The sequence below is a fragment of the Tachypleus tridentatus genome, chromosome 1 (genome assembly GCF_004210375.1).
Source record: "Tachypleus tridentatus isolate NWPU-2018 chromosome 1, ASM421037v1, whole genome shotgun sequence".
Lineage (NCBI taxonomy): Eukaryota > Metazoa > Arthropoda > Merostomata > Xiphosura > Limulidae > Tachypleus > Tachypleus tridentatus.
Genome location: NC_134825.1, coordinates 95583783 through 95606266, shown reverse-complemented (window position 1 = coordinate 95606266; position 22484 = coordinate 95583783). Strand labels below are relative to the sequence as shown.

General features: G+C 31.5%; 1 protein-coding gene and 1 long non-coding RNA gene across 16 annotated transcripts in view; one reads left to right on the top strand and one right to left on the bottom strand.

The window, feature by feature from the left end:
* Positions 1–22484, top strand: part of LOC143256077 (uncharacterized) — a 135735-nt gene that overhangs the window by 110566 nt on the left and 2685 nt on the right. For 11 of the 14 annotated variants that reach the window (XM_076512812.1, XM_076512753.1, XM_076512822.1 and 8 more), the window contains 7 exons: positions 716–841; positions 10957–11157; positions 11485–11627; positions 14242–14334; positions 19819–19891; positions 20607–20736; positions 21784–21899. In XM_076512812.1, coding sequence (XP_076368927.1) covers positions 716–841; positions 10957–11157; positions 11485–11627; positions 14242–14334; positions 19819–19891; positions 20607–20736; positions 21784–21899 — 882 coding nt within the window. Of the gene's footprint in view, positions 1–715; positions 842–10956; positions 11158–11484; positions 11628–14241; positions 14335–19818; positions 19892–20606; positions 20737–21193; positions 21292–21783; positions 21900–22484 lie in introns of those variants that run through there. The other 3 variants (XR_013031036.1, XR_013031037.1, XM_076512806.1) reach the window with 3 other exon arrangements.
* Positions 21751–22484, bottom strand: part of LOC143256108 (uncharacterized) — a 30183-nt gene continuing 29449 nt past the window's right edge. Inside the window, exon 4 of one of the 2 annotated variants that reach the window (XR_013031071.1) lies at positions 21751–21888. This is a non-coding gene — a long non-coding RNA (uncharacterized LOC143256108). Of the gene's footprint in view, positions 21889–22175; positions 22322–22484 lie in introns of those variants that run through there. The other variant, XR_013031060.1, reaches the window with a different exon arrangement.

Genomic DNA, 22484 nt, shown 5'->3' with positions numbered 1-22484 from the left:
TGATTTAAGATTAGAAGATGGCCGTAATGTTAAATAACTCAAACAGGACTGGAAGGACCAACTTCAGGTGACAAATGCTGCTGTTTGAACTACCTGTTAGTCATCCTAGTGAGTTACTATTAAAATTTTGCTGCAAATCCTTTAAAACTTTTATTTCTTTACTTTTTGAAAATGGCTATAATGTCAAATAACTCAGAACCATGACTGGAAAGGCAAGCTTCATGTGACTGATGGTGGTTTTTGTACTTACCTGTTAGTCTTCTTGGCAAGTTATGTTAATTACAATTATGCTTCAGGAAGTCCTTTACAACTTGTATTATAGTAATTTTTCTCTTAAAGTTGTAGACTAGTTGTAAACATTGGTTTTATGCTATTTATGTTTTGAACTTTGTTTTGTTTTACCTTAATTTTTTTTATGAATTTTACTAAGTTTACTTTAATTTTAACTTTTTACTGGATGTTTGATGTAGATTTTTTTTGTGCCATAAAACATCAAATCAACCAACCAACCAACTTATTAAATCTGTTTTTTGGCTGTTTTATTAATTTTTTTAAATTTTGCAGTGAATGCCAAGTTATAAATTATAATTTATTATTGTCAGTTACTATTTACCTGAGTAGTTTTTATAATTACAAATGCAACAACAGAATTGTCTTAAATTGTACAGAAATTTTATATCTTTTACTGTAAAATTATTATTTGTATATTTTTAAGGGTAAATTGGAAGAAGAATCTTTCTCTCAAGAAGTGTTGAAATTGCGAGAAATGCTAGGAGGAGAGAAAGATGAGGGTAATGGTAAAAGTTTCACAAACCTACAGTCTCGGTATTCAGAACTAAAGGTAATTTGATTAAATATATTTTGATATGCTGAACAATAGAAAAAAGACTGTGTTAATTATTTCCTACCTATATTCTTTTAACAGAAAGGGATATTTTATGTTTTTGGATAGTGTATTATTTCATTTAATAATTACGTTGTTGCTTTTTTTTGATGTGCAAGATACAAATTTAATGAAGCAGTTGATATGACTTGAATTTCAGCTTAAATTTAAGAGAGCACAAGAAAAATAATTAACAAGAGGTAATCCTTAGTATTCCCAACATTTTAAATGTTTTTGGGCAGAATTAGAGTGAATTAATATATGAAACCTTGGTCTTCGGTAAATACATCAATGTAAAGGATTTGATGTTCTGAGTCCAAAACTGTAATTAGATCTCAAATTGTCCAAGAGGTGATGGAGCTGTTGAATAAAAGTTTATGCTTGATAAAAACTTGGAGACATTCTTTAAGTTGTTATGCCTTGGCTGAAAATGTGTTTTGAAAGTGTTTTTAAGTTATACCACTATGTTACAGAAATTATGAGCATACATAACCAGTTGATATCTGTGTTTTGGTCTTGTTTTGTTATATTTGAGATTTGTGAGGATAGCAAAAAAAAAATAACAGAGCAATAAACTTTCCAGTCTTTGGTGTTATTCTTTGATATCCCTTGCTTTTTTTCCCTTCTAACTGTGGAAATACTTAACTAAATTGCTTGAAATTTTGTAAAATGTTAACAAATAATATCTAGATTGGATTTAAAAACACCAAGCAACTTGATTTACCTTTCCTTCCTTTTTTTTCTGTTTGAAATTTCCAAAAATTTTGTTGATTTACTCTTGAAGATTTAAAAAAAAAATAATTCCTTTCATATTTGCATTTCACTTTTTGTCTTGATTGGAAGGTCATATTTAATATATCCAATTACTTTTAACTTGATTGATATTCATTAGCATATATTTATTTTGATACTTTTGTTTGTCTATTTCCTATTATAAATATTAAAAAAACCTGCAAATAGTTTACATGTTATCTAACATGTCATAGTGGCATTAAGTCAGTTTAGTTAAGAATATTTTTGCTAATAATATACTTGGTCAAGAATAATGTTTCTGCTAAATTTAGTTTTTGTTTTCAAGAAATAAGTTATTTTATGTGTGTTGCTTGAATATGATAAACTTAATAATTTGAGTCATCAGAGTATCTTGCTGTTGCCTGCTCTACTCGGTTAAAATGCTATTAGGGTTACATGATGTCTTCTGTAAGAAAGTTTCCAAATCTTTAACCCTCTCTACACATGGTCAAATTGCCCATCCACTTTTCCAATTTGTACTCATTTAAATTCTTTATTAGTTTTGGTACTACTAACTTTTAATGTAGTATGTGTATCTTCACAAACTTGACAGACATTCAGTAAACTTTACAAGTTTTTTTTTATACAAAAAAATTCAGATTATTTCTGAAGTACGTTTAATGTGGAATCTCCCTCTACTAACAGAGAATAGGATCCATGGAGGTCAGTAGACCTCCTTGTAATAAAGAAAAATGGCATGGTTATAAACAGAAGGGTTTTCCATCCAGTTCTCTTCCACCTAAGTAAAAATGGTCACTTTGATACTGTGAAACTGTTGAGGTTTCCATTCTGATCTGGATAACATTAAGGCTTTGATTGATTCCCATCATCCTGCGTGTCTTTCTGTACAGGAAACATTTCTGAAACCTGCTGATACAGTCACCTGTTTGCAGCTTTCTTTATATTGGAATGACAAGTTGTGTGATGGATGAGTGCATGGAGAGGTGACACAACTAATCAATCAGTATGTGCCCACCCCGTCATTCCAGCTTGTACACCCTTGGATACTGTCACCATCCATGTTTCTTTGGGTCATACCATCCATTTTTGCTCTTTCTACCTGTATCATGATCAATCAGACCTTGATGCTGTCTTTTAACAGTTGTCATCTCTATTTTAAGTTCTGGGGACTTTAATAGTCACAATCTCCTCTTGGATGGTGCTGATATTGATTTGAGGGGTAATTCCATAGAGTGTATGCTCTCAGATTACAATCTTTCTCTCTTCAATACTGCATATTATATTTAATTTCTTTCACCTATTTAGTTTTTTACTACCAATGATCTATTTATCTGCTCACCTTCACTTTTCTCTAGCTTTCCTTTAAAGTTTGATAGTGACCTTTTCAATTTGTGGGAGATTGGCTGTGATCAATGCCACGTGACCCATGTTCCTTGGTAGAAGTTGGACTAGGCCATCTGGTCCTGTTTCACCACTCACTCAGAACATGATCCTGCTGTTGTCTATCTGCCATTGATAGGTGACTGCATAGAAGCAGTGACTGGTTGTATCATCAAGGCTACTGCTCAGTCTATTCCTGAGATCTTGACATGTTTTTCCATGGTTTCCTCATCTGTGGTGGAGTCCTGCCTGCCAAGATGCATCGAAGTTTCAGAAACAGGTCTAAGATACCTTCAAAAAGTATCTCTCTCTTTTTAATTGCATCCTTTATCAGAGTACCCATGCTCAGCAGTTTAGGCATTAAAGCCCAAAGGAATCTTGGATTAAGTTCACAAGTAACATCTCTTCTACCACCTGTTCTAAAATTATCTGGGACAAGATACAGAAGGTCATTAGGAGGTATGCCTCTCATCCCCTTTTCATCTTGTCCATGAATGGCCAAAAAGTTGCTGATGTACTTTGTTGATACTCTCTCTGAGAACTTTTCTCAAGGATTGAGCTCTTCTGTTTCTTTTCTCACTTTCTTGGTCATCAAGTCTTGGGTGGAGCAATCACCTTGTTCCTTTCAGGCCAGTCATTTTAACAACTGTTACTTCCCTTTAAACTGGTGGAACTCAAACTTTCCTTTCATCAGTTAGGCCTGATGATCTTCTCTATGAGATATTACTCCATCTCTCTCTCCTGCCTCTCTTGCTATTTTTGTTGTTTATAACTGGATCTGGCAGGAGAGTGTTTTTCCTGTTGCTTAGTGCTAGGCTATTGTCCTTCCTTTCTGTAAGCCTGGAAAGTGTCCCAAGATTCCTTCTAACTATCATCCAGTTGCTTTGACTAGCTGCCTTTCTAAGGTCTTAGAGAGGATGGTTAGTGCTCTGGTGCCATCAGAGCTATGCCTATCCTGTATATGGATTATGATCTTTTATTGAAGGCTTATATTCTTTCCTGTTGGCAGTCGACTTGGAGTGAGCAACATTGTAACAAGCTTTTTCAGATCAAACCTGTCGTTCTTTGGCTGTCTTTCTTCCATGAAGATTGGAAAGAAGTAGTTGTTCTGGCTAGGCTATGCATTGGTCACAATTTTTCTTAACTCATTGTTTTCTTTTATCTGGAACTGATCCATCAGTGTATGGCCTTTTTGACACTCATGTCACGATAGCCTATGTTTTGCTGTTGTGCCTTCTTTACCACCATGAGCGACAACCTTATTTTAGATGTGTCTTTTCTATGGGTTTACCCCCAACATTTCATTGGCGATGGTGACACTGTCCAACTTGCTTGTGTTTTTTACTTTTTATGAGCCATTGGCCTTTTTAATTCTATTTAACTCTTTTATTTTAATTTTGGACATTGTTTCCTTTTATGTCGACTTTACTTTTATGTTTTTTACTGGTTATTTGGTGCAGATAGTGCAGTTGCTTTGTGCCAATAAACTCCAAACAAACAACCTTTTTCTTTATACTACTACCATTAGTATGATATGATATCTTACTACATCATATGATAGATGAAAACCTTGGCTTTCTATTGGTTATAAATAATACTGTATTAAACATAAAAGAGAAATATTAAGAAATCCTGAAAAGAGACAACATGACAGATTAAAGTTACAAGAATGGTCTGATTTTCTGTTTGATGGCTCTGTAATAAAACCAAGATTAAAGGCTTGAAAAATTATAGTATGTCTGACCAATGTGATATTAAAGTAAAAAAAATTATTAAATTTTATACTTATTTGAGAGATGGTTAGAAAATAAAAAAAGGGATATCTAGAGAAAAGATGTCAATTTTTCTCTTTATAAAATTATAAACAAATCTTATATGCCGTTAACATATTAGCTATAATTTTATGCTATATTAATTGGTGTATGATAAACAAAAAGTAAATGGCTACGGGCAGTGATGTGTGAAATCTGTTCTTTGAAAGTTGCAGTGGGTAAACCTTACAAGTCTGAAAATATGAAAAAGTATCGTATTAAGTGTGTGAATATTACATATGAAGATTATAGTACTTTGTGCAAATTGGACAAAAAGTGGAAATGTTTTTAATCTAAAGCAAACTATCATATTTCATTTTCTGATGTGGTGAATAACAGCATTTGCAACATTGAAAAATTGTACAAAGGGAATTCTCAGACTGAAATAAGAGATGAGAATCAGTTAAGTGATTTGATTAACAATGTGCATTTGCTAATTGATCATGACCGTAGTAGCTTAGGCTGTATGGGTGATTTTTGCCAACAAAATAGAAAATAAAATGGATCTTTCAATAAAGGGAAATTCCAGTTTAAAGTAGCTTAATTCATGTTGCACTGAGATACAGGAATATAGGAAAGAATTATTAAATAGGTCTCTGAGGAAATCTTATAATGGATCTAAAGCCAGAAAGTGCAGGTAATATGGAAATAGATTATAAAATAACTGATAGTTTTAAAACTTATGCAGAAACTGCTAAAACCTAGAACCAGATATTTAATACTAAAATTTCTAGTAATGGTGATATTCAATTTGAGAGCCCATTAAAATCAATCAGTGAATTTCCAGAAGACACTGAAGGTGACTTTGTCTTTATTCAACACAAAACAACTGAACAAGTGGACTATTTTTTACAAGAGGAGAAAATAAAGACAATAAGAATGATGTATTAACACTCCTACGAAAAAAATATTTACATCCACTAAAGTGATTTTGGGGCCTATCAGGCCCCATATATTTTTCCAATAGAAACACAGTGATTTAGCAACATTCATTACAAACAACTTTAGAATGGCTCTGACAAACATTTTTTTTACAATTTGAGCAAACAATTTTCGACTGTCTATCTTTTGATCTGCTGCACAAATGGCATCGTCCTCTTTTTGCCCTCTTTGCAGGAGGTTCACATGAGGTTGTTTTGTCATTATCTTTGCAGTAAATTTCTTTGATTTCAAGCACCAATTGCCGTATAAATTCTCTTCTGGCTCTTGATTTATGTTGACGAAGAAATTCTGGATGTTTTGTCGAGTATAGAACGAAAGCATTGTATGCAGCAAGATCTAGAATGTTATAGAATATGCAGACTGACCAGTGCTTTGATCGCCTCTTTGTTGTATAATATCTCACCAGGTGATCGAGAGTGTCGACACCTGCCTTCGTTGCATTGCAAAGATTGACGATTTCGGGCTTTCCATTCTCTTCTACTTCACCAGACTGATGCTGAGAACTCAGTAGTAGCACATATTTTCCTGGTTTGTCTGAGTGCCTGAGAAGAGTGATGTCGTCATGGTAGAAAAACTTTGGTGATAACTCTCTAGATTTTGCATTTATTTCAGGAGGCAGGAAGGTTCTTGATTTCCGTATGGTTCCAACAAGTCCTGTTCTTTTTCTTCAGAGGTACTTGGCAAGTGTCATTGTTGTGAAGAAATTATCTGTCGTTATTGTCCTTCCTTTTCCTAGAAATGGCTGACTCAGTTCTCTGACTATTCTTTCACCTTGATTTGTTTCTGTCGTATTTCCAACCTTTCCAGTATAAATTTGAGCGTTGAGGAGGTAACTTGTCTTTGCATCTGTTAGGCACCAAATCTTTATTCCATATTTGCCTGGCTTTGTCGGAATGTGTGTTCTGAAGCCAACTCTTCCTTTGAATGTACATAGTTGTTCATCCACTGTCAGGTATTCGCTTGGGTTGTAACTGTTTTTGAAATTTTCAGTGAAAAATTTCCAGACTCCAGAGATGGCGGCATCTTTGATTTCTCTATTTCTTTGAGAGTGGATGTCAAATCTGATTTTTGAGCACATTTTTTTGAATTTGTCTTGTGTAATCAGTTTTTGCAAAAATGGCAAACTGAATTCAGTTGAAAACATTTCGTCTATCGATGCATTTTTGGATTTGCTTATTCCAAGGAAAAGATTAGCTGCGATCCATTTCCAGAGGTCTTCTTCAAAAATTGGTTCTTTCATGACGGTGTTTGTTGAGTGAATGATCTGTTCCATAATATTATCAGAAATGAAAATTTTGAATGTTTCGAATGGTGAAGAGACTCTTGGAGCAGCTTGCCTTGTAATGCCTGGGTTCCCATTGAATATATTGAGAGCTGCGGTTCTCCTGTTGATCCTTGAAGGTGTTGTTGAATAACTAAAATTCTTATCTTTGGACAAAAGTTCGTTCACTGGCATCGTAGTAAGATCTTCTTGATTACTTTCTTCACTTTCAGAAGGGTACGGCGAGATTTGTTCATCATTTTCGGCTTCAGAAGGATCATCATCACAACTTTCAGAGTAGTCTTCGACATTATCATGTTCACTTTCATCGTCGGATGGTTTTGTCAGTAAATGTACAGCTTCAGCAAGAGATATCATTTTTGACACGGTTTGAAGATTTCAGCTCCTATATATATAGGATTTGTGGATTCTTCTAGAATATTCTAGAAGCTTCAAGAATATTCTAGATTATTCTAAGTACTTCTGTAAAGTTTCTAGAATGTTCTAGAACAGGCGTGGGCAAACTAGGCAATAATCAGGACCGTCTAAAATTATTGTTGGAGTAGAGTTGTTATCCTAAATATCCATCTTTTGAAAAGAAGTTGTAAAATTAATATATTTTTACTATAATTTGCTTTTTTCGGTTGCCCAGGCCTTGCTCATTGATATTATTAATTTGAATGATTTTGTATATTTTTAGGTGATGTATTTTGAATTTTTCTCAGTATACTTAGACTACAATTGACAGAAATTGTGCACTTGAATCAAAAAACTTAATTCTATAATTAATGCCCACTTGCATTTACCAACCCACTAGAGTTATTGGGACTGCAGTATCAATACTCGATAATATTTTTACAATTTGTTGCAATATAGATCTTTATGTAACTGTTTGACATTTCTGATCACTATATGTTAAGTTTATCTTTTACTGTCTTGTCAGTTCAGCCTAAATGTATAGCCATTCAGAAAAGACTTGTTCATGGAGATACACTGAAGAATTTTACTTCTGCTTTAAGTTCTGGTAACTGGAACCATCTTGTAAATGAGGAATCTGATACTGTTTAATTTTTCTAATTTTTTAAAGAACATTATAAAAGTTTCTGTGATTATTTTTTCCATTTTTAAATAATGCAAGTATCCATGATGGAGGACAATGACATTATTGCATAAAATAAAAATAAAACAAAGATTTTATCATTTTAAACAAACAGGTAATCTTTGTACCAAAAATAAATACTTGATGGAAAGTTATGACTCTTGTTCAACATCTAGTATCTCATTATAAGGCCAAATATTTTGCTAGTTGTTTCCAAAATGAAGAATCTTGTGACATTTGGCAAACTATTAGTAGAGAACTAGGTAGAACTAAAAAAAATAAAGGTAACATCTCGCAAGTTTTTAATGAGGCAGATTATGTTGGTACAGATCCTGAAAGTAATGCTGACAGCTTTAACAATTATTTTACTATGCAGGGTATCATATCGACTAGTGTTAAGTGTCAAGATAAATCAATAGTTGATGATATACTACCTTTTGTGATGAAGTGTACTTGTGAACCAAAAATTGAACCCTTAACTGTACTTGTAGATAAAGTTTATAGTACAGGAAAATTTCCTAAGATAATTAAAATTACCCAAAATAGTAACCATTTACAAGGATGGTAATCTGGATAAAGTGGGAAATTATTGGCTGATATCTATTTGCATGTGTTTGAATGTGTACTTTGTAGAAGATTTTTTTTTTTTTACAAAATAATAATTTCTTAAGTAATTCACAGTTTAGTTTCAATAAGGACAAATCAATTGAAAGTGCTTATTGGCAATTACAACAATCCATTTGATAGCATTAATTTTACAAATTCACATTTTTGAATGTAACCAGTTATGGTCTATGAGGTAAAATGTATGATATCTTAATATCTTATTTAAATAATAGGCAGTGTTTTACTTCTGCTAATGGTATAAAGTCTGATTTTGGTGAAATTTCTATCATCTTTATACTGATGATTCTATTTATTATAGAAGCAGATTCTCTTGTTAAGTGTTACAGAACAGCAAATGATGAATTGCTTTCTATTGTCACTTGACTTATTGAAAACTGCCCTAGTTTTAAGTGTTCATAAGTTATAATATATGATTATATCAAAAGTACAGATTAATGCCAATTTGAAAGTGGATGAAAATGCATTATCCAGGGTTCATTGAATTAGGATTATTGGAGTTATTATTCAGAATAACCTTAAATGAGATAAACGTCCAAAAACTTGCTAAAATAGTATATATTATAACATAATGTAAGAAAGTTTTTCCACTTTGAGCACTTTGTCAAATTTATTACACCTTTTTTTATTGTCAAATGATTTACTGTATAAGTGTGTGAGGTACAAATTTTTATTCATTAAGACCAACTTTGTTATTACAAAAGAGAGTTTTAAGGCTAATGACTAGCCTCCATATACAGCATCTGTAACATAAAATTTGAAGAATATGGGCTTTTAACAATTTATCAAATCTGTGTTTATCTGTTATTTTGTATTGCAAAGGGTATTACAATATTTAATCCTAATCTGAACTTTTTAACTCTATCTAAAGAAAGTTTATATTTCTTTTGGGAAATAAAAACTTCTGCATGTGTTCATGAAATTCTACCATTTTGAGCTCCAAGTATTTACACTAATTATTTGGCATTAATTGTTATAAATAATTTCCATTAGATGATTGGTTAACTCTGAGTACCAGCTTAAACTGCCTATTTACCTTATGTTTGGTTTAGCATCTGGATAATTATTGTGTGTAGTTGCTATTTTCTTATATATATATATATATATATATTTTTTTTTTAATAGTTACTTCTTTTTACCTTATGTTTGGTTTAGCATCTGGATAATTATTGTGTGTAGCTGCTATTTTCTTATATATATATATTTATTTATTTTTTTTTTTATTTTAATAGTTACTTCTTTTTACCTTATGTTTGGTTTAGAATCTGGATAATTATTGTGTGTAGCTGCTATTTTCTTATATTTTATTTTAATAGTTACTTCTCCATTATGGCAGTAACATTTTAAATTATTTTCAGTTTCACACATTAAAAACCTCATCACATGCACAGTAAAGGATGCCTGTGGCAAGAGGTTTAAAACAAATATAATTTAACACAAAGACATTTTCACGAATGAAAAGAATGTCTAAGGAACCTTTAAAAGATTTTCATATCTTTAGTTTATTCCTAATAAGTCATCATAACTTCCCACTAACTGTTTTGATTATATGCAGAAGCTAGATTTTTCATTTTCTCACAAAACCACAAGTTGTCTTCATCACTTTATTCACTATACATTGAGATAAGTATGCTCAACATCTGAAAGGTGCTCACCTGTCTGGGTTAACAGGATGAATGTGTCACATAAACAATTAACATGTTAATATAAGAAAGTATTTCTAGTAATAAAAAACTATCTGCATATATATGGATTATGGTAGTATGATTATTTATTATCTGGTTACAATAACAAGCTTGTGATTTATTGGTTATATTGTCATACATTAATATTTATAAAAATACTTTGAAAATAAATAATAGTTTTAGTATTTAGTGAGCCAGATGGGTTTCACCCTGAAACTATTTATTGGTAGTGACTGGCTTTCAATATTTACAAATGAATCCTGAGGGAAAAAAAATTAAACTGTTAATCTAAGTAGCAAGCTAAATCAACATTTTATGCTAATTATTTTTGTGTAAACATAAACGAAATTCATAGACCACATTGTAATATATTAGAACAATATAGGCATGAAGGTCAAATCATTTACTGTTACTTATGTTATGAATATTTTAAATAATTTCCAAAGATAGGCATACCAATGTAATAAAATGTTTTAAAATTCATTTTGTCCAAATTTTTTATTCATGTTCATAAATAGGAGCAGTTTCAAACCCTGAAAGAGAATAATGATCAGCTTTTGGTTAATCATGCCTACTTAGAAACTAAACATAAAGCAATAAAAACTGAAAACAATGAACTAAAATTGAAGAACACAGCTTTAAAAGGAGAAGTGGAGGAGTGTCGAGATGAAATTGCAACATTAGACATGCAGGTGGCAAAACTTATTAGTTATTGTGAGGTATGTTTTATCTCTAAGGTAAAAATTGTCATCACTTTATTTGCCAATTTAGCTGTATTAACAAATTTGGTAGATGTAACATTAAGTAAATATAGTTTGATGGAAAATTAATAAGACAATAGTTACAGGTTAGGTTGTTGGAATATGCTTGAGTGAATGGGTAGATGAAAAAAAAAAGTTAATCTCTCTATGAGGTGAACTATAAATAATTGAGTATGACTGCGTAATGAAGAAAATAAAATGACCAGAGTTTTGCAAAAATTGTATTGATGAATTAAAAATTTATATATTTGTGTTGTGCAGAATTAATAGTTCAGACGTTTTCAGATGCTATCACATGTTAACAATATGATTGAAAATGATCAACAGTCTTTGATGACCAGTGCATCTGTTCTTCTGTCTGATTATCATAATTACCTGTCTTCATTGATCTATGGAGATGTTAGCTCATTGTCAACTGATACTAACATGTAAGTTTTCATTCCTTTAACAGTACTTTTCCTCCTGTGTTTTTGCCAGTTCAGCTGTTAACATTTGTAATGCATGTGTGATGTGTTGATGCAATATGATTGTGATCATTGCTCTACTAGACAACTGATTTTTGGTTTGAGTATTTTGTCACTGAAGCATAAGTATGTAGTTATAAGGTAAAGGTAACATTTGTTTTTTATCTGTTGTAAGTTATAACATTTATAAAGCTGCTTTTCTGTTTTATTAAATCAAGCGTAAGAGGAAAATCTCTGTTATAATTGATATATACAGTCATGTGAAAAAGTTAGGACACCCTAGCCCCTAATCGCTAGTGTTACCCCCTTTGGCTGAAATAACTGCAGTGAGACACTTCTTGTAGCCATCTATCACTCTCTCACATCGGTCTGAAGAAAGTTTGCCCCACTCCTCAATGCAGAATTCTGTCAGCTGTGAGATGTTTGAGGGTTTTCTTGCATGAACAGCTCATTTCAAGTCACCCCACAGCATCTCAATGGGATTAAGATCTGGGCTTTGACTCAGCCATTCCAGGACTCTCCATTTCTTAGTTTTCAGCCAGTACTTGGTGGATTTACTGGTATGTTTTGGGTCATTGTCGTGTTGCAGGGTCCAGTTCCGCTTAAGCTTTAATTTTCTGACAGATGGTCTCGCATGATCCTCAAGCACCCTCTGATACACAGTAGAATTCATGATGGATTCTATGATTGTGTGCTGTCCAGATCCTGCTGCAGCAAAGCAGCCCCAAACCATGACACTTCCACCTCCATGCTTCACAGTTGATATGAGGTTCTTTTCCTGGAATGCTGTATTTGGTTTACGCCAAACATGTCCTCTGTTCTGGTGTCTAAATAATTGAATTTTGGACTCATCTGTCCAAAGAACATTATTCTAGAAGTCCTAGTCTTTGTCTACATTCTCTCTGGCAATCTTCAATCTGGTCTTGATGTTTCTCTTAGAGAGCAAAGGTTTTCTCCTTGCACAGCTCCCATGAAAGTTAAACTTGTGCAGTCTCTTTCTGATTGTAGAGGCATGCACTTTCACATCAACAGTAGCCAGAGCCTGCTGTAGGTCCTGTGATGACATTTTAGGGTGTTTGGAGAACTCTTTTAACATCTTGCGGTCTGCTCTCAGGGTGAACTTGCTAGGACGACCAGACCTGGGCATGTTGGCAGTTGTTTTGAAAGCCCTCTACTTGTTAACTATTTTCTGGACAGTGGAATGGCTGATTTCAAAATCCTTTGTGATCTTTTTAGATCCCTTACCAGACTCATAAGCTGCTACAATTTTCTTTCCGAAGGTCTCAGACAGCTCTTTTACTCTCATCATGGTGCTCACTCTCACTTCAACAGTTAGGAGCACACCAAACTAAATATCTGAGGTTTAAATATGGCAAGCTTCATTCAAAATGCTGAGTAACGATCTTCTAATGATGTGCACCTGGTGTGATACACCTGTGTGTGAATTGAGCCATTTTAAGTGGGAATAAATGTGGGGGTGTCCTAACTTTTTCTTCAGAATATGCATTTTTGTGGAATTACATTTACAGAAAATCTTGAAAAGTCTTTTCTTCAGTTTTAATTAATATAATCTTCCTATAATCTCTCAGTATTGTTGAAATTGAGATTAAATAACCATATATTCAAAAATGTTACAAAAATACACAGGCTTTCATAGGGTGTCCTAACTTTTTCACATGAATTTATATGAAGCTTCATCTAGTAATTTAAACAAAATTTCTAAAAATTTCATATTTTCAAAATTTCATTACTTTTTTTGCCAGTTTAGTTTATTTCTGATTTGATAAATATAACATTAAATAAACATAGTTTGGATTGAAAAATTAATAAGACAGTAGGTATAAGTTAGATTGTTGGATTATGCTTCAATGAATGGATAGATGTAAAAATAAATGTAGTTCCAAAACTGCGTGTGTAATATAAATAATTGAGTATAACTTACTAGTAGTAAAAACAGAATGACTCAGTTTTATAAAAATGATACTGATGAAATTTCTAGATAGATTAATAAAAAAACAATACTGAAATTTCATATACATGAGAATAGTTTGCTTGTTGAAAATGAAGAGCTTTACTTGCAGAATAACTTCTAGGCTGTAACCTTTACTAATAATTTTATATGAAAATAAAACCAAAATTTTATAGCCTTGATTAAAATTGAAGTGGCAGAAATATTTATATACCTTTAAAAAACATTTTAAAAAAACGTGGTCATTGATTGGCATGAAGAACATTTCTGTTTGAAGTGGATCTGATTCATAAGTTTTCATATACTTAATATCTTTGAAAACAAAACTAACAATTATAGTAGATTTTAATTAAAGTAACTATTTAAAATTGACACACAAATTTGAATTCTTATGTAGATTCCGACTATTCATTTCATGTAATCAGCACCCCAAGTACATATTAATTATTTTGCTCTCTTAAAATGAATTGTGTTTAAAGAAAAGAGCCCACCTGGTGACATAGCATATTTTTGTATTCTCACTTTCTTTTTTTAACACTAGCTGTAAACACTAGTATGTGTGTAAAGCATTAATATGCATGAGGTTTATAGTTATTGGTATATTTTCAGATGTCACAAGTTATGGGAATTGGGCCAAGGAAAGGAACGACTGGAGAAAGCAATGACAGGAGTACATCAGGAACTTGAGAAATTAGCTAAGAAGTAAGGCATGGATTTCTTTATTTGTTAGAATATTTGTATTGGTTATTATCATGCATATTAATGCTTTACACACATACTAATGCTTACAGCTAGTGTTACAAAAATATGCTATGTCACCAAATGGGCTCTATTCTTTAAACACGATTCATTTTAAGAGAGCAAAATAATTAATGTGTACTTGGGGTGCTGATTACATGAAACTAATAGTCAGAATCTACATGTTGTATTAATGTTAGAAATAAAAGAAAAAATCAAACTAAACAAGTCTGATTTTTTTTTTAAATAAATTTTGGAAAAAAAAAATATTATTACTATCTCTGTGCAAGACATGTTCTGTCATGACTTTGTGTATACCTGTAAGGAGGGTAACTTTTGAATATATTTGTTTGTGAATTTCATATTTTGCTTAGTTTATAAACTGAATACCAAGTGGTTATCATCACCTTTTTATGGATTGTTTAAAAAAAACAATCCAAACAAGATAATAAATGTGGCATTTGCATCATCCCTGCACAGGCACATAGTGTAGTAGAATGTTAACGGACAAAAATAGAATAAGTTGAACACAGTTGTGATTAAATATCTATACATATATTGCTATATGTTAATTCTTGCCTGCACTGTTTTGTAGGGATGATGCAAATTCCATCCCCACTGTTGCATTGTGCATTTAGAGATGTCCTGCACACCATTTCTATAAAGAGTTTCAACTTTAATGTGTCTGGCCATTCTTCCCAGACCTCTCTCATTAACAAGGTGTTTTTGCCAACAGAACTTTCACTCAATGGATGTTTTTTACTTTTTGCACCATTCTCTGTAAACTCTAGAGACTGTAGTGCATGAATATTCCTGAAGATCAGCAGTTTTGAGATGCTGGAACCATCACATCTAGCACAGTCAAAGTTGCTTAGGTTGCACATCTTTTCTATTATAATGTTTGGTTGAGCAACAACTGAATCTCTTGACCATGTCTGTGTGCTTTAGCATCCATATGATTTGCTCTTTGACTATTTGCACCTAATAAAGTGGCCACTGAGTGTACTTCTTTTTTTGAAAAAGTTTTTCTTCATGAGTTTGCTTATTCTTTTAATGTAGTGTTCCAATAGATATAAATGTTGTATTTATAACCGCGTTCTAAAAATATTTAGGTTCCAACTGTAATATTTGTTGTTGACTGGTAATTTCTGTTTCACCCTGTGCTTAAGCTTTCAAATGAACACCATATTTTTGTAATAAAGCTAACTTTATGGGATATTGATGGTGTGTATGCTAGAATTATGATATATTTTTAATCATTACTAGTTAATAATACTTATAAAAGTGGATACTTCATTGGAACTATGTCATCTCATTGAAAATTGTTGACACCATTGTTCTGGTTTTTGATTTATCATGTAATAAAAAAGTAAAAGAAGAAATAAGAACAAGAAATTCATACTTTTTACTATTCACGATGTTAAGAAAACACATTGGTTCAAGAATGATAGAATTGAGATAAAAACCCTATTATCCAACCACTTTTGAAAGGTAAACCTTTTTTCTTCAGGGGCAGACTTTTTACTGTGGTATTTACAGACATTCTCAGAACTTGTGATTCAGTCATTACATAGATATTGTTATAAAAGAAAACACTGTGTAGTATAGATAACTTCTCATGACCTGTTGAGGAGATATTTAAAATGATTTTGATGAACAGTCTGAGTCATCCCTATATAGACTGTGCTACCTCCTGTCTGATTTGACAATGGTTGTAAATGGTTTTATCATAAACTGTGAAGTGAAAAATTGTAATCACCTAGTTTTCTGGATTTAATGGTAAATTTAGACTTGTGTTTAATAAATTAACCTGTAGCATCTAAATTATTGTGAATTGTGAATACTAGACCAGATGACAGTGCAGTGCTACCACAGAGACACTGATCACTGGAAGTATTTGTTTCAACCCATTCAGAAGAAGGATTTTCATATGGTGATGTTGTAATATGATGTAAAATACAACAATTAAAAAGATAATTCTTCAGGGTACTCTAGAGAAGTGCAAAAACGTGCAAAGCAAATTGCTTAGAATAGCAGCAGAGTATTTTTAGAAGAATAACAAACAGGATGTTCAGTACCTCTGTCATGTGATTGTAATAGAATGGCACCACAATCACCAGCATCAAAAGCTAATGGTTAAGGCTTATCAAAGTTCATCATAATAGGGTAAGTGCACAATAAAGATTTGACCTATTTGAAAGCAGATTGGCATGTTTCACACCACTTAAATGATTGATTTTTCTTCTGTAGATTTGTTAATGGTACAGTGATGTATGTAAAATTTTTACAATACTCGCTATAATAATCAGCCATTCTCAAAAATCTTATCAAACTTTTCTTGGATAATTCACAATGCAGTCAAATTTGGCTTGAATTGGAAAAACTTGACAGTAACTTGCCACATGACCTACATAAACAACTTTGGCTTTACAACAGTCACTTTTTGCCAAATTTACAGTGAAATTGGCTTTCTTAAGCCCCTCAAAAATGCAATGTAATACACATAAGTGGTTTTCCCAGGTGTTACTGTAAATTACAATATCTTCAACATAAATTCCAACATCTGACAGATTGTTGAGACATTTATTCATCAATCACTGAAAAGTTGCCTGAGGATTTTTTATCCCAAATGACATTACATTGTACTGGTATAATCCATCAGGATTGGCAAAAGCAGAGATTTCCTTTGCTCTTTCAGTTAGAGGACCAGCCTAGTATCCCTTCAGCAGGAAACATTTTGTGATATATCTAGCTTTTCCAATTTTATCAATACAATCCTCCATTTTTGGAATGAGATGGGAACCTGTCTTTATTAAAGCATTCACTGTGCAAAAGTGTGTACAGAATGTAAATGAATCATCAGATTTAGAAACCAGTACACAAGATGAAGACTTTTACTGAGTTCTGTAATGCCATTCTCCAATATATAAGATATTTCTCTATGCATTTTATCAGCATTGATTGGATTTGCATATTAGGGATGTTTTTTCACAGGAGAAGCAGTATCTTTATCAACATCATGAATAGCAATGTTGGTTTGATTAGAAACATTCAGAATCAATAAACTAGCAAGTTGATTTTTTTCTTCAGGAGGCAGGTGATTGAGTTTTGAATCAAGATTGGCCAGAATGTCAGAATTACTGTGTGACATTGCATTCATCTCCAGTGTTTTCAAATTTACGGGTATTTGAGTCATCAATGTCAGGAGAAAACTTGACAGCTAAAATGCTTTCAGTTGCATCATGGATGTGATAATTGCTTCAACATATTGATGTGATACAGCTCTTGATGATTAGGTGTTTTTACAATATAGTCTGTCAGTGAGTAATATATTATTTGTGCTTGGAAACAAGAATAACACAAATATTAATAATATCATCTATTGAAGGGTTAGTGTATGGAGATTCAACACCAAGATTGGTTAAATAAACATTTTCATCAACCTTCAAGTTATCAGAAAAATCAAAGCTCTTAAAGTGTAACTATTAAAAGTAAATTCAGTTGAAGCAAACATAAGAATATGTATAGTTAGTTTGTAAGTCAACCTATGTTGAAAACAATATGTGTAATGGGGCAGTCAGATTTATGAATCTCAAGTAGCCCCTAAAATTGTGCCTGTATGGAAACTGACTGGTCTCATGTAATTACAAGAATTATCATCTAGGGCATTAGTTTGCTTCATTTTATTATTATTATTATTGAAGTGGTAGAATCTTTCAGTAGTTTAGAAAACTTGTTATTGACACCAGTTACTTTTGTTATTTTGTTTTGGTCTATGTTGTTCAAAATAACCATGCTTTTTCCTTTGTCTAGTTTAGTAATGATGATGTTACTATTGGAATTAAGTCTGCATAGGGCTATCTTTTCTTTTTTGCTGATGCTAAAAACATTTGTACACAAAATTACAGGAAAGTAACCTCAAGAGGGCATTTCTGCTGATACCTTCTAATGTTATTGAAGGTTTTGTCTCAGTGCATAAACATCAAGTTTCAGTTTTTCTTAATGAGAGTTCGAAAGGAGCTTGATGGTCATAGTGTTGAAGTTTTTCTAATACTTCAAATCTCCCCCGATAAAATTTTATTTTTCTATTTTCTACTTCCCCTAGTGTATAGCTAGACATGAATAACTTTAACCACAGAACCTAAAATTCCTTTACCTTTTTGAAGCATTTTAAAGGATTTTAGTTGCTACAGGTAATTAAAATAATATTTCTGAAGTAAATTATTGTGAAAGCACTCAACAGAACAATTTGAATGGATGAAATCCAGAAGACTGATAACACTTACTATATTGTATTTAAGTTTGGGAAATCTGCAAGTAAATTTAATTTAAGAATTCAAAACTTTATGATGAGTGTGCCAAGATTGTCTTTCTTGAGAGTGACATTAACAATTTTGGAATTAAGTTAAATGTTTTGCACTCATTTAGAAGAGAAATACATAATCCATATTTATGTAATTTAACAAATTTTCTCTCTAATTTATGAAGTAATAAAAAAATCATTTACTTTATTTTTCATTCATGACAGTATTTACTAATTTGAGTTTAGAAAATCTAAATAGAATTAAGGTCTTGAAAATGAGAAATGCAACTGACCACATTTGTGTAAAATATTATTTTGTTAACACAGTGGCCAAAAACGTTAAAAGTTAAAATGCAATGAATGAGTTTTACATGGTAATACAGGTCATTCTACCAAATATATCAAAATACAACTGAAACCTTTTCCATTTTCCAGAATTATATGCCAAGCTATTAATATTAAGCAAGTCACTTGTTGAATCACTAGTAAACATTATAACGTATCAAAATCTCTACAAAAATAGTAGTATAAACAGTGTGAAGTGAAGGTAAAGCAGAAACAAACTGATTCAAAAAAATGCTTTATTTTAATACATCATCATTTTACTAGATTTCAAAAGTGAGACAGCATTTCTGACAAATTGGAGTTTGCATGAAAAAAATATCAAACCAGATATTGTTTAATATGTTGAATATAAATGAACTATCCAGAATGAACTTCTGTTGCATGTGCTCAGGATTGGTTAGAGCTTCCACATATGTTGGCTTTATATTATTTTAAAATTTACAAATAGGCTTTGTCTTTATCACCAATTGATATGATTTAGATTTTGATCCATGTTGAATTGACAAGGAACCCTCATTTTTATTTCTACTATTAGAGTTACAAGAAAACCAGCAAACTGATGTTTCTGAATATTTTAGCTATCATTCCATATGATGTGGTTAACATTATATTTGTCCATTTTTAGAATTTTTTTAATACATCTAACAAAGTGTATTTTACTAATTCAAAGAATATTTTTATTAGAGTTTGAATTATTTATTTCTCCTACCATTCTCTATTTATAGCTCTCAGGTTACTATTCATTTTATTTAATGCTTACTGTGACAAACAAGTTTTTTTTTTTTTTTCTTTATACTTAGAGCACACAAAGCAGTAGTTTCCACTCCACGAATGAGAAGAGCAAGGTCTGAACATTTTCCTGGCCTTTGCAGGGTTAGTTTGAAACTTATCTTAATCCAAGTGTTTTTGTTTGTTATTAAAGATAAAGCTTTTGAAATAAAAGAATAATAGTGAAACTGATGCTTTATATCCTGTTGTATTATCCCAAAGTAAAGAATTTTTTTATAATATAATGACATTGAGATTTTTTTATTAATGTGAAAATATATTTCATTTTTGTATTTTAGTTCCTGTAAGCAGAAAGTAAAATGAAAAAAAAATATCAGAATAAAAAGAGTTGTCCAAGATTAGGAACTTGTGTAGGATTTTTTTTTTATTTAACTCTAGTAGTTTAACATAAGTTTATGAGAATAAATTATGTGCTTCCAATAATTTAGATCAGATTTCATGATCAAAGAATACTTATATACTGGAGAAATATTTTTGTTAATATTTGACTTTTCTGAACTCAGTGTGGTTTTAGCAATTCCAAAGTTCCTGAAAGCCCATTATGGGAAAATATTTTAAAGTTAATATTTATAAGTTGAACAAACATAATGTCACCGTGTGAAATTATTGACTTGCATTATGTATTTTACATAGAAAATGATTTCACCTAATTTCCGTGGCCCCCCTTTTTTTTTATTCTTTACACTGAGTGTTATAATAGGGAAAAACAAGGGTACTGGTAGTGAATAGTGTAAAGTATGAACTTTAACCTTTCTTGCATCTAAATGAGATAAACATTGAGTATAAAATTTGTTTCTAGGGTCGATCTAGCTTTGACAAATTGAAAACCAGGAGTTTTAATGTGGAGAGGTTTCTTGGAGGAAAAGATATACTGAATTGTCATCTAGAAAACAATGCATCTTTAGTTGCTGATGATAACTCTTCTCAAAGTGAGTCTTATGCACCATCAGTCTTTTGTTTAGCTTATGTGATGAGAGAATTAGTACTTCTTACACTTCTCTTGGGCAACCAAAATAAATCCTGTATCAAAATGTTTTACTTCCCCAATGAAGCTTCCTTGTGTGGTAAAAGAGAAGAAAAGAACATTGGCTTTACCTTTTGAATGCCCTGTGTGATATGTAACTTCTATTTAAATCATGTAAAAGCCAATGTAAAGTTTGTGCTTTTCTACATATTAAAGGAGCTTTGCTAAAGAAAAACATTTTAGCATAAATTTATTTTCAGCTACCCATGTATTCCAAACCTGCATGCCTTTTTTGCTGCATAGTTTCGTTTGAATACGGTATTATTTCTGAATAGTTTGAGAATGATTGTATGTTACTTTTTAAAGAAACACCTGTATATATTGTATATTTATTAATAAAATTAATATCTGTTTCGTTGAAGTGTGTAACATGTAGGAAGACACAATTTCATACTACTTTTGAAGAGCACTTAGAGGTTTAGTCATGACTGGAGACTTGTTAAAGCTCTTTAGACAAAAGGTAGATGAACACAGTTTATTAAATAGGCAGATGAATAAAAAACAACAACAGAATTTTGTTCAGTTTCTGAAAGTACACTGAAAATGCAAGTTTTTTATGATTTTTTTTAAATTACAAAATAACTATTTTGTTAAAAATGCATGGTGGAAGACTTTAAATTTTCTTCTCTTTGGTGATTATTGCCAGCCAAATTAAATCTTTCTTGTTGAATACTTTATTGGATGTTACCCTAGCAGGTTGACCACAATCATGGAAATGTCAGTTAAAATTGTGACCTTTTTTTCTTAACTATCTTAGAAATATGTGTGTACCATTTTCCTTACTTGTGCCATATATTGATAATATTTTATCATAACCTCCATCAGCCACTATATTCTACTTGATGATAATTATCAAATGAATTATATTTGTTAGCTAAGTCAAAATGTTTTTATAAATACATATGCAAAATTTTATTGTCTACCTTCAAGTTTCAATGTTCTTGTTAATTAGGTAATAAACACAATATGGATATTAACACCGATGATGATATTCCTGTCCGAGATGTTGGTCCAGGAGGCAAGTGTCCTTTGGTCATTAAATCAGAAGATCAAGTTTCTGATAAAAGAGTAGGTTGTTATTTTTTATTTGATAGATTACATAATTGTATTTTACTCTAATTTGTTAATTACTAAAATAGCAAATACTGATGTATTTTTTAACGTTATAGAAAATTCATTTTGCTTCTTGAGCGTGCTTTTTGTATTTGATATTGTTGGTTTGAGATAGTGCGTATTATTGATTTTGATGATTATTAGCTTTGAAATGTATATTTTGTAATTAATATTTTTGAACAGAGCAAACTACCTATTTAAACCAGAAATAAAAGTAAACTGGATAATGAGTGTAGCTTATTAAATATACTATTCTTTATTATAAAGATTACAAAGCCATTATTTCAAAAGTTGGGTGAACACATTGTTAAAAACACTTTTGGACATAAACCCAATAATTTCTTGCAAGATTAGGCCAGCTTAGGTTTTTCTTATCTCTATAATAATAAAAAAAAAGTTTAAAATAATAATAATATGTATATTAAACATTCTAAATAATACCATTAATAAAACTAATATCAAAGAAATTATAGAGTATAAGTTACACATAAGCACTAGTTCAAAGTATTGTTCTATATTTAATGTTCATTGAACAACTTA